Genomic DNA, 17,651 nt, shown 5'->3' with positions numbered 1-17,651 from the left:
GCCTGGCCCTCCGCACCCGGAAGCGACCTCCACCTCCAGGACGCCCCTCTCAGGTTCGGTGAGGGAAACTGAGGCCCGAGGGGTAGGCATGACTTGCCCAAGTTCATATCACGTGGGGGGTTGGTGGCCACGCCGGGGGCTCCACACCGGGCACCCGGAGCGAGGGCCCGAGTGCTGCCGCCCGGGGTCCCCGGACTCGCCCTCGCACCTGGTAGAGCCGGTGTCGCTGCGTGAAAAAGTGCGAGTCGGAGTCGGACCTGCCGCTTAGTCGTCATCTTGGGGAGAAGATGGAACGAGGCGGCGGCGCGGGTTCAAGTTCACGGCGCCCGGCCTGTCGTAGATTCGTGATGGTTGGTTGGATCTTGGTTCCAATTGTGACTTTGCTGTCTGTTTCCAGGGACCCTGCTCTGCGGGGAGCCCGTTTGTTGTTGTTGTTGTTGGGTTTTTTGGGGGTTTTTTGTAAGTCTTTTTTAAGCACGGCGATTACAGCACCTGATACTGTTTGCAGCCAGGATGGTGCTGGTTTCTTAATTTGAGAATAAAATGAGGTACAAACCTGGACGAGGCGGTGAGACGCTGTCTGGTTGCAGCTCGGATCTCTCTCCTGGGGTTCGCCCCGCGGATGACCGGCCGGACGATCCCAACCGCCTTCCCGAGGCCCGGGGTCGGGACGCAGGTGTTTCATGTGGGTAAAGCCCCTGCGTGCCCCCATGCACGTTTGCAAGTTGTGTTGTTGACGAAAGAGGATCCGTTACTTCTGTGTTTAACGTCGCTCCTCTTATAAGAGTTTTGTCTTCCTTTGCGTGGTTAAATCCGTGGCTTCTCTTTCCCTTCTGCCTTCCTGGTTTGACCACCTGAGAATGGCAAAATCTTGACCTTCGAGTACCCCGGGAACTCCGGGCTCAGAGTGTAAGAAAATTAGTAAATATCGCCTCGGACAAAAGCTTGATTTTTAGTTTGCTATCGTATGTCATTCGACTTCTGTCCTTTTTTTTTTTTTTGGACAGCTTTGCTCGAAAGCCCTGAACTTTCACAGGTGATATACTGAACGGCGTGTAGCTACATTTTTGTGTCAGAGACACCCAGGGGTTTCAGGATGGAACAGGCTGCATGGATGTGTAGGTAGCCTATCAGACACAGAGAACAGTTTGGCTTTGCATAAGTGTGTTCACCAAAACTGGGAATATTAATGATAACAATAGCTCTTAGCTATTTCTGTCCCAGTGGTGCCTTTTGGAATTAACTCATGCCACTTTTTTTTTTTAAATATATTTAATTGATTTTTTACAGAGAGGAAGGGAGAGGGATAGAGAGTTAGAAACATCGATGGGAGAGAAACATCGATCAGCTGCCTCCTGCACACCTCCCACTGGGGATGTGCCCGAAACCAAGGCACATGCCCTTGACCGGAATCGAACCTGGGACCCTTCAGTCCGCAGGCCGACGCTCTATCCACTGAGCCAAACCGGCTAGGGCACTCACACCACTTTTAAGAGGTGGGTGCTGTCGTCATCACCGGCTTTTGACAGTGAGGAATCAAATGCGAAGAGATCAAGTCACTCTCGGGGGTGTCCTAGCTAGGAAACGGTGGAGCCAGGATGGGGAGCAGGCAAACGCTGTGTTGTCTCAGAAATACATGTCTTCTGTGGGTTGTGGGCTTGCAGAGGATGGCTAAGACATTCTCCCTCCTTACAGAGCAACTGATAATTTATACACTACTTTTGTTCCCATTTCATCTCTCCTACTACACTGTAAGCTCCCTGATAACAGAATCTGTCTTTCTGGTTCAGCTCTATTCGTTGCGGGTAAAGCACCATAACAAGCTTAGTTATAGTTGATCCAATAAATGAAAGGCTGTATCATAATCCCAAGATGAAGATAAAAGTATTTTTTTTTATTGACCCTTCTCCCCCTCTGCAAGATACATGTTAGTATGAAAGAACTAAATTCTGCACACACCACTTAAAAACCCTTTCCCTTTTAAGCTTCACCCCTTTTTGAGCTATCAGCTACTATTCCTATTACCCTATTACAAAGGAGGAGACCAGTTTAAGCAGGTTCAGCGCCTTCCTGACCGTCCCACCAGAAGAGGTAAAGCCAGGCTGAGCTGCAGTGTCCCCTAGGCCAGGGGCATGAAAAGGTGGGGGCGGGGGTGCTGGTGGACTCCTTTCCCCACGTGGCCAACCACAGTTTCCTTCCCTCCAGGTACCGTTTCCATGCTTTTCTCTCCTGGCTCCCTTTGAAATTCTCCAACATTACACTGAGTTTGGGTGTGTGTGTGTTCTTTTCTCGTCCCCCCACCTTCCCACTAAGACTCCATTTCTCTTCTTATTAAACTGAATGTCTTCATCTTGAAAGTCAGAAACAAGTTCTGGAAACCTGGTGGGAGGTGGGGCACTGGTATGGTTAGATATTTGAAATAAAGGACAAGAGGAAAAGAAAGTTAGAACACACATAAATTCATCATGACAGGATGGTAACTGGAAATGTGTTGGTCCTACATGTGGAAACAGCAAATAAGCAATTTCTTTTCTTTTCTTTTTTTTTGTTAATCCTCATTTGAGGATACTTTCCCATTGATCTCTTAGAGCAGTGGTTCTCAACCTTCCTAATGCCATGACCCTTTAATACAGTTCCTCATGTTGTGGTGACCCCCAATTTCATTGTTACAAATTGAACATAATTAAAGCATAGTGATTGATCACAAAAACAATATGTAATTATATATGTGTTTTCCGATGGTCTTAGGTGACCCCTGTGAAAGGATCATTTGAACCCCAAAGGGGTCGAGACCCACAGGTTGAGAACCGCTGTCTTAGAGAGCGGGAAAGACAGAAACATCGATGTGAGAGAAACGCATGGATTGGTTGCCTCCTGCATGCGCCCCAACCAGGGCCCTGGCCAGGGAGGAGCCTGCAACCAAGGCACATGTCCTTGACTGGATTCGAACCCAGGTCTCTTTGGTCTGCAGGCTGATGCTCTATCCACTGAGCCAAACCAGCTAGGTTGCAAATAAGCAATTTCTAAGTTAATTACCAGAATTTAAAATTGGGGAGGTTTCATATTAATACTAAAAATCTGACTTTCGAAAGGCATCCAAAGGTTTGCCAGTACTGGTCCAGTCTCACAAGGCCCCGATAGGCTGGAGATGAATGACAGCCACCATTAGCCAGGCCAGGTGTTCTTTATTCACTGTTTTGCTTCTCCATGTTACCTGCTAGTCCTTGTAAACATATGAGTTTGTGAGTCCTGGTTCACAGGAATTGTTTTCTGGTTAGTCTTTGACATTTTATATCAAAGTTAGTCCGTCTCTTATCATCTTTGCTTTTTTGAGAGTTCTGGTAAAGGTTTGATATGTCTAAAATATATTGCGCGACCATTGTAAACAAAGCTTAGGGTTGATGGAACATGATGAGCTAAAATAATTGTATCCCTGTGTTACAGTAAATAATTATAGTTTAATTTCAGTAGTTTTCTGGGGGAAAAGTATTTTTTATTGAATTTTATTTTTTGCAGACTTTACTCCCAAAAGTACCCTCAAGGAAAAAAAAGACCATAATGTAATAATGAAGCAGACTTCCTTGATAAAATTTTCTTCATTAGAGTGAAATATTTTAGTGTTTTCCAAGCTGGTCTGATAAGAGCTCCCTGTGCACTTAAGAATTCAGATTCCCAGCCCCTTTTTGGTGTCAGTAGGCTTGGAGTAGAGCCTATAAATCCTTTTGTTGTAAGTGTTCACCTGGTTACTGTTGTCAAGCAAATTTTTGGTCACCCTGAATTCATGTTTGCGTTTGTAGCCTTTTTTTGTTACGGTTTAGCTATAAGCCTTTGGTTTCTTAGGGTATTGGTGCATTTTTGTTCTCCCAGTGTACTTGGTGAACGTGGTGCATTTAATTGATCTTCAGTAGCACAATTTGTCATATAATTTGGGGGTCAGTAGTTTTATACAGTCTGCTTCTGTTTCTCAATGAAGTAAAAGTATATTTGTTTTATTCTCATATTTTCTCAAGATGTGGTGATGCTTATTTTCATGATAAATGAAACCTAAATTTGAGACAACAAATGTACAGGCATACCTCAGAGATACTGAGTTCTATTCCAGACCACTGTAATAAAGTGAGGATTGCAATAAAGTGAGTTCTCGTTATCTTTTTACTGGTGGGGGTCTTCCCTTCAGTTTGTGTAAAATCACCACCAACAAAAAACACACCTTTGAGGTGCAATAAAACAAGGTATGCCTGTATTTCCAAGGCCAGACAGTGAACGAAATACTAATCTTTCAATTCCAGAGTTGTATAATATTCATTAAGCCTCACTGCCTCCTTCTCTGACCCTTACTTCCAAGTTGTAAGTAAACATAATAAACCTCTTAGGCATAACCCTAGCAATTGTTGCTCTTAGGCAAATGTTAGATGACTTCCTAAATGCTAAAACCCCAACCACCAAGGACCAAGGAGTGTGAGTGAACGTGTCTGTACCCATCCATCTCACCAGCCCCTCTCAGATGTGTCCTGAACCCTCACCTCTCCCTCTTAACTTTCCTCACCTGGATTTGCTTTTTCTGTTCGTTATTAGTTTGTTGGTGGAGGGGCAGGTGAGACTCTAAAGAGCTTGAACTTTGGAGCCAGGTTGCCTGCCTTTAACGCTTGCCTCCAGCACTACCTGGTTGTATGACCTTCGGCCTCTTTTCCTCCTCAATAAAATACAGATAATGTAGTATCTACCTCATAGACTTGTAAGTTTTAATGAGTTAACACATGGAAAGTGCTTAGAATGGTGCCTGGTCCATACAAGTTTAAACTGTTAAAATCTCAGTTTAACACTCATTCAGCTGGTCATCTAAACTTAAAATCTTAACCATGGTGTATTCTCTCCACCACACCCCCATCTTACCAGTTAACAAATCCTTTACCTGTTTTTGTTTCTGTTATTGTTCCTTGTCATTTGCCAACACCTATTACCTCCCTTCTTCCAATTTAGTCCCCAGTCCCTTCCTATTTTATTATTTGCATCTTATTTTTTATTTGCTTTTTATTTTAAAACCTCATTTCATATTTATAGCAGGATGAAATCTGAACACTGAGCCCAGCATTTGATACCCTTACTGTGACACAGTCGGTTTCCTGCCTTTTTCACACTAACCAATCTGGTAAACACCATCTTCCTCCTTCTTTGAGCATAACTTGTTTATTTCTGCCTTTGCTTCATTTATTTTTCCACCTTTAAAATTCTGTTCTGTAAATCTCATGATCTTCCCCCCTCTTGTAAAATGCTATACTCCTTGCCTCTGGAACTGGTTTTACCTCTTGTCTACTTGTTATTGTTTAGCTTTTCTTGCAATCCTCATATAGGGTAATACCTATTACTTTTAACAAATAAAGCCTATATTCCAGTGGCTTCACATTATCAAGTTTATTTCTCATTCATGTAACAATTCAGTGTGAATGTCCTTCCCTGATAAAGTTCAGTGGCATAGACGTTTTTTTAATCTTTATTTTTGAAAGTGTTACATATGTCCCCTTTCTTCCCACATTGCCTCCTTCTAGGCCACCCCTGCTCCCCGCTCCAGGCCTTCATTCACCCTATTGTCTGTCCATGGATTATGTATATATGGATACAAGTTCTTTGATTGATCTCTTCCCACCCACCCCCACCTTCCCACTGAGATTGGACAGTCTGATCCAAGGGCCGGCCATAGACTATTTATCCTGTGGCTTTTTTATTCCTTAAGGGCTTCTTTATTGGCAGAAGGGTAAAATGAGCACAGAAAAGGAATACTATTTAACCTATTGGGCTCTGCAGTGACACACATAACTTAAGCTCACAGTCCCACTGGTGAAGACTAGTCATATGGGCCAACTGGATGTAAAGGGAGTTGGGAAATGTGGTCCTTGGTTGTCTGCATTGGCTTCCTATCAACTATCCAATAACAGTAGGTCATGAATTCTGGTGAGTTATTAGGCATCTCTTGCCAATGAGATTGTAGCATTTTCTGGGCTAGGCAGGGACTCTTACATGTATTTTTTTTAATAAAATACAGTACTCTAAAGCAACCAGCATGGTGCTTAATAGAACTCGAGGACTAACAGGAGTAGGACGATGGTTAAGTTCTTTGGGTCTGATACTTGGAAAACTTACTTTGATTCTTGCCCCACAAATAATTAATTGGTTGACTTAAGGAAGTTATTTATTCTATGTTTTTCATATAACACGTTTATTTCATAAGGCTGAAAGTTTAAATAAACTGTCATTTAGTGCCCTGTGGTATAGGATTAAAAGTAGCCTCAACCAGCCTATAACAAACTAGGATATGAAAGATCCATATTACAGTCCAGAACTTTCTAACTAGTACAGAGGGACTTTTTCTTGAACATTTCCCATCTGGAACAATTTACTGCTCCACCTGACAACCCTTTCATGCTGATACCTGTATGATCAATCATGCATCTCAGGTGACAAATAAAGGAAAGAATGGGCAAATATGAGTCAGTTTACCACTGTTAAAACCTCAGGATATTATGCTGTGAATATTTTCGTGTGGTTTTTTTGTTTTGTTTTTGCTTTTGTTGCTGCTTATAATTATTGCTAAATTTTCATTTTTTTACTGTATATTTTCTTTCCTTTTTGTTAAATTTTCATTTACATTTAATGTCCTTTTTGTTTTTAAAGTGTTTGCAGTCGTTCTCAACCTTCCTAATGCCGGGACCCTTTAATACAGTTCCTCATGTTGTGGTGACCCCCAACCATAAAATTATTTTTGTTGCTACTTCATAACTGTAATTTTGCTACTGTTATGAATCGTAATGTAAATATCTGATATGCAGGATGTATTTTCATTGTTCTCGACCCACAGGTTGAGAACCACTGATTTATAGGTTAAACAGTACAATAGACAGGTACTGTATATAAGAAAGGTTAAAACGGAATCATTTGGGGTCTGGAATGGATTAATTCAATTTACATTATTCCTAATGGGAAAAAATGACTCCGTTTTCAAACAGCCTTCAAGGATGAATTAAGTTCGAGAAATGAGCTTCCACTGTATATGACTTGGGCAAGTCATATAACTTCTGGGTTTTGATTTTGTCATCTTTCTAGTTCTACCCGTCTGGGATTATGAATTACAGAGTTAAATCATTATTTAACATTATTATGATTTGTTCAAATATCAAGGAGATACTGCTTTGTAAATCCAAAATTATTCAGATAATTTTAGTATTGTTTAATATTGATGACATTAAGTATTAAATTGAAAAATAGTATAATCACAGACATTCCCCTCTACCCCCATCAGAATACATATTGAAAATATTTTCAGAGTAAGATTTTGTTTGTCTTGTAGGCATTTTGTTCCCAACATCACCTTTGGTCACCCTGTGGTAGAAAGCCTCCGAAAGCAGCTAGGCCAGGACCCTTTCTTTGGTAAGTGGGTGTTACGCCATCTGAAGCTGGATGTGTTGCTCAAGTAAAGGAAAAGATGGTTGATTTCTCAACTTTCAGTTTCATCTAGAACCCCTTTTCCCCCTATCTGTGCTGGGGCTTCATTGGCTGCCTATAATAAGCCAAACTCTTGCCTGTCTCAGGGCCTTGGGACTTTTGCTAATTTCTTGCCTGGAAAGCTATTCACTTGTCTAGGTCTGCCTCATCTTTTGGCCTTGGATCATTTCTCATTTCCTCAGAGAGGCCTTTCTAAGCATCCTATCTTAAGTTAACCCTTATCCAGTTATACCAGCTTCTGGATATTCTTCTTAGAACTTCCTTTAATCTGAGGTTATTTTTATTAGACTGTAAATTCCCTGATTGTAGAGATTTCCTAGAGCTAAGCATAGAAACAAGATTGGGGCTCAGTGTAATGTTAAGTGAATTTATGGATTGATTTTTATGGTCTAGAAATGGAGCCAATTATTTCATGCAAATTGGAACTTTCTGCAAGTGGGGCTTATATATGTTCCCACTTCAATGCTGTAGGATATTGTGAATTAAGGTTTATAAGATCACACAGTAACCTAGAAGTTACTTCTAATGGAAAATGAATTCAGCCCATATATTGTTGCTGCTCTTTTAAACTAAGCTAGCAGTGCCTCACTTGCCAAATCTCTTGTACATAAGTTTCTCAGTGGTATTAACCATATTGCAAGTTCTCAGGCACACGTGGCTAGTGACTGCTGTATTGTATAATACCACTATGGAACATGGCCATCATTGTAGAAAGTGCTGTTGGACAGAGCCTCTCTGTAGTGTCCATTCACTTTGAGTGAACCAAAGAAAATGTACATTATCACCTATTTATGTGGCAAGAGGAAAACAGTGTTCCATCAACATGTTCGCCATTTTGCAATTTCCAAATTATAGAATTTTCCAATGTAAATTTGTTCTTCTGACTATCAGAGGTGGATGAAATAAGTAGCCTTGTTTGTCCCCCTATACAGTGGCCACAGAGTCCTCTGTTTCAGCTTTGTGTATGGCTCCTAGTGTCACTTCTCACTGCCGTTTGTGTGTCCTACTGTAAGTGCTTCTCCTCTTACCAACCCTACTGCCACCACCACATACAATCTGCTTTTTCTTCCTGTTTTAGTTTATTTGCTGATAAAGTCACTAATTAACCTTTCTAGAATTGGGTCTAAAATAAAGAAGAATGGACTCTCTCTGCTTTAATGTTGCATTTTGTGATCTTTTCTTTTTTTAATTAAGAAGTATGTTTCGTTTAAGTCTTGGATCTTGGCTATTGGATAATTGATACGTGAATATATTCTAGGAATTAAACCACAAGTTGTATGTATAACTGCTAGAGTTCTTAATTGTTTAATCTTAGTACTGAGTATGAATAACCATTTAAGGAATAAAGTGGTAGGGAAAAGTCTGTTTTTGCTATTATCCAGATCAGTGGTCTTCAAATTTGGTCTGAGGGCCCATGGGAATCCCTTTCAGTTGTGTATGAGATCAAAACTATCTTTATATTACAGTATTATTTGCCATATTTGTTCTGAGGATGCAGAAGTAATGGTGAGTTAGTTTGCTGCTGCCTTAGCTCAAGTCAAGGCAGTGATATTCAACTCTACAAGTAGTCATTAACATTCTTCATCGTGATGTGTTCATAGTATCTGTAATGAGATAGTGCAAATTATTAATTTTAGTAAATCTTGATCCTTGAATGCATGTCTTCTTAATATTGTGTGTGACAAAGTAGAATGTACATATAAGGCACCTCTGCTGCATGCTGGAGTGTGATGGTTTTCTCCAGGAAAACCTCTTAGGCCATTGTTTCTGTTGTGACTGAACTGTCTGCTTTTGTTATGAACACCATTTTCACGTGCAAGAACAACTGACAGATTGAACTGTGGTTATCAGACTTGGTATTTTACTGACATTTTAAAAAAAATTATCTAAGTTAGCCTGTCACTTCAAGGAAAAGACCGTATTAGCTTTTGTTGCTCCCTGATAAAGGTAGAGCTTGCAAGTGAAAATTAGAATTTTGATAAACATGTATCTGCTGCTATGAGCTTGACTAATTCCTACTACTAAGAGCTTTTCTATAGTGATGAGATCTGTTGTGATGTAATAAATGTGCTTTTTTTTATAGCATATAATGAAATGTATCTTACTTAGAAGATCTGTGTAATTCAGTGAACCAATACTTGAAAGATCCATTTATATTATAAGATAGACCAACAGGTTTTAGTGCAACAAAGTAGAAAAGGTCATTGGTAGGGTTTACAGATTCCACATTTCAGCCAACCTTTTTAAAAGTAACCACTTGCTGAATTTTGGTGTAGAAGTAGAATATCCACACTTGTCTGAAAAGGCTATTAATGTACACCTCCCTTTTTTATGTACTTTTTTATGTTCTTCATATAAAACAACATATTGTAACAGAGTGAATGTAGAGCAGATGTAAGAATACAGATGTCTTCTGTTAAGCCAGATGTTAGAGACTTGCAAAAATGTAAAATAACACCACTCTTACATTAACATCATAAATTTATTATTGCTTATTTTTAAATGAATTGATAAGTAGACATAAACATTTTCTTTTTCTTTCTTTTCCTTTTTTTTAAATATATTTTTTATTGATTCCAGCGAGGAAAGGTGAGAGAGAGAGAGACAGAAACATCAATGATGAGAGAGAACCACCCATCGGCTGCCTCCTGCATGAGCCTACAACCCAGGCTTGTGCCCTGACTGGGAATCGAACTGTGATGTCCTGGTTTTATAGGTCGAAGCTCAACCATTGAGTCACAGTGGCTGGTCAACATTTTCTTAATTTGAATTTCTAATACATTAAATACAGGTAAATATAACCAATATCAGCAGTGCTTTTTGGGGTCTTCAGTAATATTAAGAGTGTAAAGGGAACCTGATAATAGAACATTTGGGAACTGCTCATCTCGGTGTGTTTAACTACAGGCAGATTCACTGAACCACTGACTGCCTGAGTGCTAGAGAGTCTCCAGTGAGCGCTGCTAGTGGTTACTGCATGGGAGGAATGGAATGACGTAGCAGTCTGGTAACTTAAGGAATGAGTAAACCAGATATTTTAAACTAGATTGAATTTTCCTTGTTTATAATACAGAGAAATAAGAAACACCAAATAGAGTCTGTCTTTTAAAAACTGTGTGTTATCTATTAAGATGTGTTCTATTTTTTCTTCCTTTTGTTTAGAAATATAAACTTGAATCTTTGTGTCATTAGTCAAGTGGTATACTCTTCCTGACAGTTTTTCAAAGCCTTAGTGCATTTCATAATCTTACTTGACTTCTGGAATACTAGGATTTTTTTCTTTAATAAGTTAAGCTATGTCAGAAATGTGCTTCCTTTAGTAAAACAAAAAACTCAAGTCTTCTCACTACCATCAATCCTGCACAGGGGTATGTATTTACTGTTTTCTTCTTCACAATGATTATTTCTTGATTTAGCCTCTTTTAACCTGCCTTCTTCTTATTAAATGCTATTAAGTTACAAGTCAAGATGTTTAAGAAGGTCAGACCTGTTTTACCTAATATAATATTTACATGATTCAAGCTTCAGAATTAGGATGCATGTCAGACTTCTTTTAGTTAACATGTCCTTCTCCCCTTCCAATTCATGCTTCCTCCTGCAGTTTTGCCTCTCAGTTAATGGAGTTCTGTTCTGGTTACTCCAGCCCCAATCCTTGCACCATTCTGCCTCTCCTCTCACTGTCCAAAATCGAATCCACAGCAGCTCCTGTTGGTTCTATGTTCAGGACACACCCAGAATCCCACCACTTCCCAACATCCTCAATTATTACCGTCATCCTTTCTCACCTGGGTGATGGCCATGGCTTTCTAAGTCAGATTTTGTCACATCCTCACTTAAAATCCAGTGGTGTTTTTCTCATCTCATTTGGAATAAAACCTAATGGCCTGCAGAGCTCAGTACTGTCTCCTCACCCCGTGCCTCTCTGACCTCATTTACTCTCCCCATTGCTCCACGCCCCAGCCACACTGGCTTTGTTAATTGTCATCCTAGTGTGTATTGTATTTACTTAATTTTTTTATGGTTTGTCTCTCCTGCTAAGAATGTAATCCTCATGACAGCAGATTTTTGTTTGTCGTTTTGCTCTATCCCTAGGGCCTTAAAATAGTTAATGGTGCAGTAAGTGCTCAATAAAATACTGGTGAAGAGAATCACTTAATTTAGCTTTCTTATTTTATAAATGAAGACAGTTTTCACAGATAATGACTTTTTAAAAAGGGTTTTTTTGAGTCATATTTACTAGACCTGGACCTAGGTTTCCTGATTTCTAGTCATTACTTTCCATATACAGCAACAGATGCTTATTGTACAAAAATGTGTGTGTGTGTGTGTGTGTGTGTGTGTGTGTGTGTGTGTGTGAATGAGTTTAACCAAAACCTAATCTTCAGGATAAAAGGAGGCTACTTATACAGAAGTGTAATTATTTAAAAATTATTGTGATGTCAGAAGAGTATGTATACAAAATGGGGAAAACTACAGGTTGGCTTCAGTAGTATGAGCCAGGTATTTTCCTTTTGGTAATATTTAGGAGATGTGTCTTTTCTTTCTAGACATGCACATGATGGTGTCGAGGCCCGAACAGTGGGTAAAACCAATGGCGGTAGCAGGAGCTAATCAGTACACCTTTCATCTCGAGGCTACTGAGAACCCAGGGGCTTTGATTAAAGACATTCGGGAGAATGGGATGAAGGTGAGAGGTCAGCCATGACAGTAATGTTTTATACTACTCACGCTCAGAGTTGGGAAGATTTGGTGGAAGGCATTTCTTACATTTCTAAGACCAGACTTAGGCAGCTGTTCTTCATTGGGAAGCCAGTGTATTAAGTATAACTTGTTTTTTGTATAAGTAAAATAATGTGTAATAATTCTTCTGATTATGACTGCTTTTTTAGAAACATTTACATTTAATAGCCTAGTTGACTTTTTAAATAATTATAGAGTCCGAACAATTTACCCATTCCTTTTATGTATGTATTCTCCTTTTTTGAGAATAGGTATTTCTACTGGGCCTGATATGCCACAGTAATAAATGTAATGTGGAAGTGATTGTTAATGTGATTTAGCACATTTGTCTCTGTCACAGGTTGGTCTTGCCATCAAACCAGGAACTACAGTTGAGTATTTGGCACCGTGGGCTAATCAAATAGATATGGCCTTGGTTATGACAGTGGAACCTGGGTTTGGAGGGCAGAAATTCATGGAAGATATGATGCCAAAGGTAAAAGAAGGATTTGATTCTGGGGTGAAGCTCTTATGACTGCTCATTCAATAAGTATATATTAAATCACTTGTATATGCCCTGTTCTGAAGGTGGAGACATGGAAATGCCTACAGATTACTTAATACATTATGATAAATGCTGTAAAAGATTTAGGTCTGGAAATCAGAAAAGATACTACATTTTAACCTTGAAATTTTCTTCCCAAACCATTATTTCTATAGCCTTTAGAGCAGTGATTCTCAACCTGTGGGTCGCGACCCCTTTGGGGGCCGAACAACCCTTTCACAGGGGTCGCCTAAGACCATCGGAAAACACATATATAATTACATATTGTTTTTGTGATTAATCACTATGCTTTAATTATGTTCAATTTGTAACAATGAAATTGGGGGTCACCACAACATGAGGAACTGTATTAAAGGGTCGCGGCATTAGGAAGGTTGAGAACCACTGCTTTAGAGCTTTTGGGAGTTTTCACTGAATATTGAGGGTTTTGTCTTTTTACCATGAAGTATGTTCTCTGAAAAGCCATGACAAATTTAATGCCGTTTGCCAAAAAGAACAAAGCTTGCTTTTGGGAAACTTAATTTGTTTCAGTATATTAAAAGGGAAGTTTTCCCCATAGTTTGTATTGTTATGAAGTTACTGTGTGAGACATTTGGAGTCCTATTTTAGTGGGTGATATTGGCTGTTTGAGGTTTTTTGTTTGTTTTTTTTTGGTTGTGTCCCCATCCCCATCATATCTACTTTAGGAGTCACTTATTTCCTTGTGTATATCTAGGTCCACTGGTTGCGGACCCAGTTCCCGTCTTTGGACATAGAGGTCGATGGTGGAGTAGGTCCTGACACTATCCATAAATGTGCAGAGGTGAGACTGTGCCTCAACTGTGACTTAGACCATTTTCCTGTCAGATGTGATGTCCAGGTCATTGTCTTGTGGGCCAAAGAGATTTCCTTTACATTTCCTAAGTTACCTTTCTATCTTGGAAATATTTGTGTGTGGTGTTGTGTGTTTTTTTGTTTTGTTTTGTTTTTTGTTAATCCTCACCTGAGGATATTTTTCCATTGATTTTTAGAGATAGTGGGAGGGAGAGGGAGAGGGAGAGAAAGAGAGAAATATTTATGTGAGACAGACACATCAATTGGTTGCCTCCTGCTTGCACCCCAACCAGGGCTGGGGAACCTGCAACCAACGAACATGCCCTTGACTGGAATCAAACCCAGGACCCTTCTGTCCATGGGCCAACGCTCTATCCACTGAGCCAGCTAGGGTGGAAAAGTATTTTTGTTCAAATGTAGAACTCTCTATGTAAAAGGCTAATATGCTAAGTGTCCAACTGGTTGCTATGACACACACTGACCACCAGGGTAAGACACTCAATGCAGGAGCTGCAGAGCTACAGTGACTTGGCAGTGGCGGTTCTCGGGTGATGCACCCTGAAACCAGAGAGGAGGGAGCCTGATTCCTCGTGGGGCTGCGCGATTCCACCTTCGGTCGTGGACTATGTTGTTACTGGGGCACTTTCGGCCCGAATCTGGTTTACTGCACACTTGCATTTGCGTTCCACACCCTTTACGCCAGCAACTTTGCAGAGTGCCCTCCTGCACGCCAGGACCTCTCAGAGGGATGTCAGAGAGCTGGTTTCGGCCTGATCCCCGCAGGCCAGGGACCCCCCTCATTCTGCAGATGCCCTCTGAGTTATATTGCACCCCAGTTTTGGCCGGCCAGGGAGGGACTGTGGGAGGTTGGCTCCAGGGCATGTCCGGCCCTTCTCGCCCCGCCGGCCACCTTCTAATTAATTTCTTTTCAATGGTGCATGAATCTGTGCACCAGGGCACTAATAGGAAAATAAAGAGCAATAAGTGAATATTCTAAAATCACATAATCATTAAATATTAAGTTTGGTTATCTCAGTAATGTTGAAGAAAGTTCCCTTTTGAAAAAGAATATACTGAATGCCAGACTTTAGAAGATCATTAAGTTCCAGGGCCTTGGAATTAGTCATTTGTCCAAATAGAGAAAGAAAGCATACCTTCTTATAAAGGGAAAAAATTGTTACTCTGTAGAACTTAGGTATTTTTATTACCAATTTGTCTCTTGTAAGAACTGACTAGGGCCATTTTTGTTGAAATTCTGGATCTGATCTCTGGATACCCCTAACCCTCTGTGTTGAGCTGGGATGAGTTCTGAGTAGTTAGCTGAGCTGAGTTAGGATCCTGAGCTTCATTAAGAGGATGCCAGCCCTTCCTATAGCACTGCAGGTGATTGAAGTGGCCTGTTCTTACTAAGCAACCTTGTCTAATCTGCACTTCTAGTTTTTGTATAAATGCCACACTTTTCTGCTTAATACTTGTCAAAAGCTGGGCTGTGATAAGTATGGAAGAGGAGCTGCCCAAATGTTCAGTGAGCATATATGCTTTGACTCCCTGTGGAATTCTTTTTGCTAAACTACTCCTTGCCATTATGCTATTCCTGTTTACATTAAAAGATTATTGTAGCACATGAAACTTTTTCATTTTTATGAGGAATGTTCTTAGACCTGTAGTAAGTACACTGTATCATAGAGTGACAGCATCTCATTGGGAAAATTTTCTTCAGCTTCAGTGGTTCCCCCTTTCTTTTGGCAATGAATCACGTCATCGATTGGGTTTCCCTCCTCAAGTCAAATCCTAGGAAGCACAGAGCTAAATTTTGATGGGTATTATTTCCTTTCCTTTATTTTTATTTTTATATTTAAGAACACCTTGAGATTCTTTAAGCCACCTTAAAGCCATTCTGGCTACAGTGAAGCCTAAGTGAGACTTTCCATTCCTTCTAGCCTCAAAATGAGAAATTATTGAATGTTGCTGTATTTTATACATAACTTCACATTTTAGCAACATTGTCCTTTCAGACTATCCACCAATTCATCTACATAATTCAAAATTAAAAGGTAGTTTTTTTAGAAGCTATGGAAATATTGGTATATATTGGAAAAACCTTAATAGAGTTGAGGATTAAAGATAATTATTAGCAAAGATGCAGTATAGCTTATTTAGAGTTTGTTACTTAAAAAGTCAGTGATTTCTCAGACACGTTTAAAAACCATTTCACAGCCTTATTTGTTAAGCATTTTAACTTTTTTCTTCAATCTGTTCATCTCCAAGTGGCTTTTGTACAGTTTAAGTGCTGACTGACAGATGCAAGGGTAGAAACTCGAGTCCAGGAATTCTGTTTTAGGCTTTTCTGTGTCTTTCTTAGAAGCATAACTAAGTGTTTACTTCTTCCAGGCAGGAGCTAACATGATTGTGTCTGGCAGTGCCATTATGAGGAGTGAAGACCCGAGATCTGTGATCAACCTGTTAAGAAATGTTTGCTCAGAAGCTGCTCAGAAACGTTCTCTTGATCGATGAAAGCACAAGGAGTCCAGTGTCTCTGCTCATGAAATGCTTTTACTGGAGAACAAGAATATTGACTACCAACTCATATCACAACAGTGCTGCTTTTCTGAGCAATTCATTCCAGTGACTAACATCTGTTGTGCAGAATGTCCCAAGAGGTTAGAAATTTAGTGAAGGGATTTAAAGATTAGTGGGGTGAAATGCCATTTTTACTGGGAGACTTGATTTTTATAAAGAGTAAAAATACGGTTGTATTAAGGTTATAAATAGAAATGTGTCTTAATGCCTAAGGAAGGCACAATAGCTACTATGAAAAATGTTTTTCTCCACTTCTAAAAAGAAATTTCTATTGTTTCTTGGCTGTTTTCAAAAAGCAAAGTAAGTTCTAATGTCTTTCCTGTTCCTTGTCATTTTTGGTTTGTCTCTATGCGTTATCAGTAGAATAGAAGTTAGGGAAAATCTATGGCTGGGATAGCATACCGTATTCTTCTTGCTTCTAAAACATCTATTTTTTCACTTTGCACCTTATATATGATATAAGAAAACCATGTCTGAAGCCCAGGAGTTTTGGGTCTGTTGTAAAATACATAGATTTTATCAGGTGTTCTGTTAGCTTTGCTGCAAGGGCAGATGATTCATTGATTTGCCCACCATCTCCCCTTAATCACACCGACCGTTTGTAAGGATGTGAGGTAATGTGCTAGTTCTGAGCAGAAAGGGAAAAAAAAGCCTCTTTTTGGAAGTAAGATTGAATTTACTCTTCCCCTTTCCAAATTTCACTTAGCAAATCAAATCAACCAACATCTTTGAGCTTCTATTAACTGATTTATACATTGAATTTAGTTATAATAACTGCAGGGTTGTGTTGAGGATGAAAAAAGATACTCTTACATATGTAAAGCTTCCACCATTATTCCTAGAACTGGCATAGAATTGAGGATGCTCGGTACAAAGTAGCTATCATTATAAAGTTTATGTTTTGTAGGTAATAAAGTACTTTGCTAATCTCATTAAATCTTTGAATCACTCCTGTGAGTGGGCAGACAGGTATCTTTGTCCCCGTTTTTTAAAAATGAAGACACTGAAGCTCAGCAATAGGCTACAAGCACAGAAAAGACTCAGTAGGGCACAGGATTTCTGGTCTGTACTCTTTTTACAACTGGAGGCCTTGGGAGGTGGATTAGGCAAAGGAAGCTTCTTAACATTGTCTTATTTCCAGTCTAACTTGACCCTGTAGCAGAACCAGATTGCTGAGGATATCCCAGAACTATGGATTTTGACCCTAAAGGATATGTATTTTATTAATCCAAGAAAGACCAGGTAGGCTAAGAGATGGCAAGGTACAGAATCATTCCATAAACTAAATATTTATAATTGTGTCCCAAATCATATTTTGACAACAAATATGTCAGTCACTTAATTATTGCAAATACTCTTGCTATGTAATACATATGGCAAGAAATAACAGGACCAGTGTCATTGAACTTCTTTAGACTACTGTGAATTTTAAGAAAAAAGTAATTGAAAATAAGAACATGTATGGAATAGAGTTTGC

At 39.7% G+C, this 17,651-nt stretch overlaps 1 protein-coding gene across 4 annotated transcripts in view; it reads left to right on the top strand.

Annotated features, from left to right (window-relative positions):
* The window catches only part of RPE (ribulose-5-phosphate-3-epimerase), an 18,075-nt gene extending 451 nt beyond the window's left edge, over window positions 1–17,624 (top strand). For 2 of the 4 annotated variants that reach the window (XM_005874186.2, XM_014546055.1), the window contains exons 2-6: window positions 7,343–7,422; window positions 12,045–12,184; window positions 12,578–12,712; window positions 13,497–13,583; window positions 15,986–17,624. In XM_005874186.2, the coding sequence (XP_005874248.1) occupies window positions 7,343–7,422; window positions 12,045–12,184; window positions 12,578–12,712; window positions 13,497–13,583; window positions 15,986–16,108 (565 nt within the window). In that variant the 3' untranslated portion in view covers window positions 16,109–17,624. The remainder of the gene's footprint in view (window positions 1–7,342; window positions 7,423–12,044; window positions 12,185–12,577; window positions 12,713–13,496; window positions 13,584–15,985) is intronic. The other 2 variants (XM_014546058.1, XM_014546057.1) reach the window with 1 other exon arrangement.
* The last annotated feature ends 27 nt before the right edge of the window (window positions 17,625–17,651 follow it).

Source organism: Myotis brandtii, unplaced genomic scaffold, assembly GCF_000412655.1.
Source record: "Myotis brandtii unplaced genomic scaffold, ASM41265v1 scaffold43, whole genome shotgun sequence".
NCBI lineage: Eukaryota > Metazoa > Chordata > Mammalia > Chiroptera > Vespertilionidae > Myotis > Myotis brandtii.
Note: the sequence above shows the minus strand (reverse complement) of the source record. Positions and strands in the feature narration are given on the sequence as shown.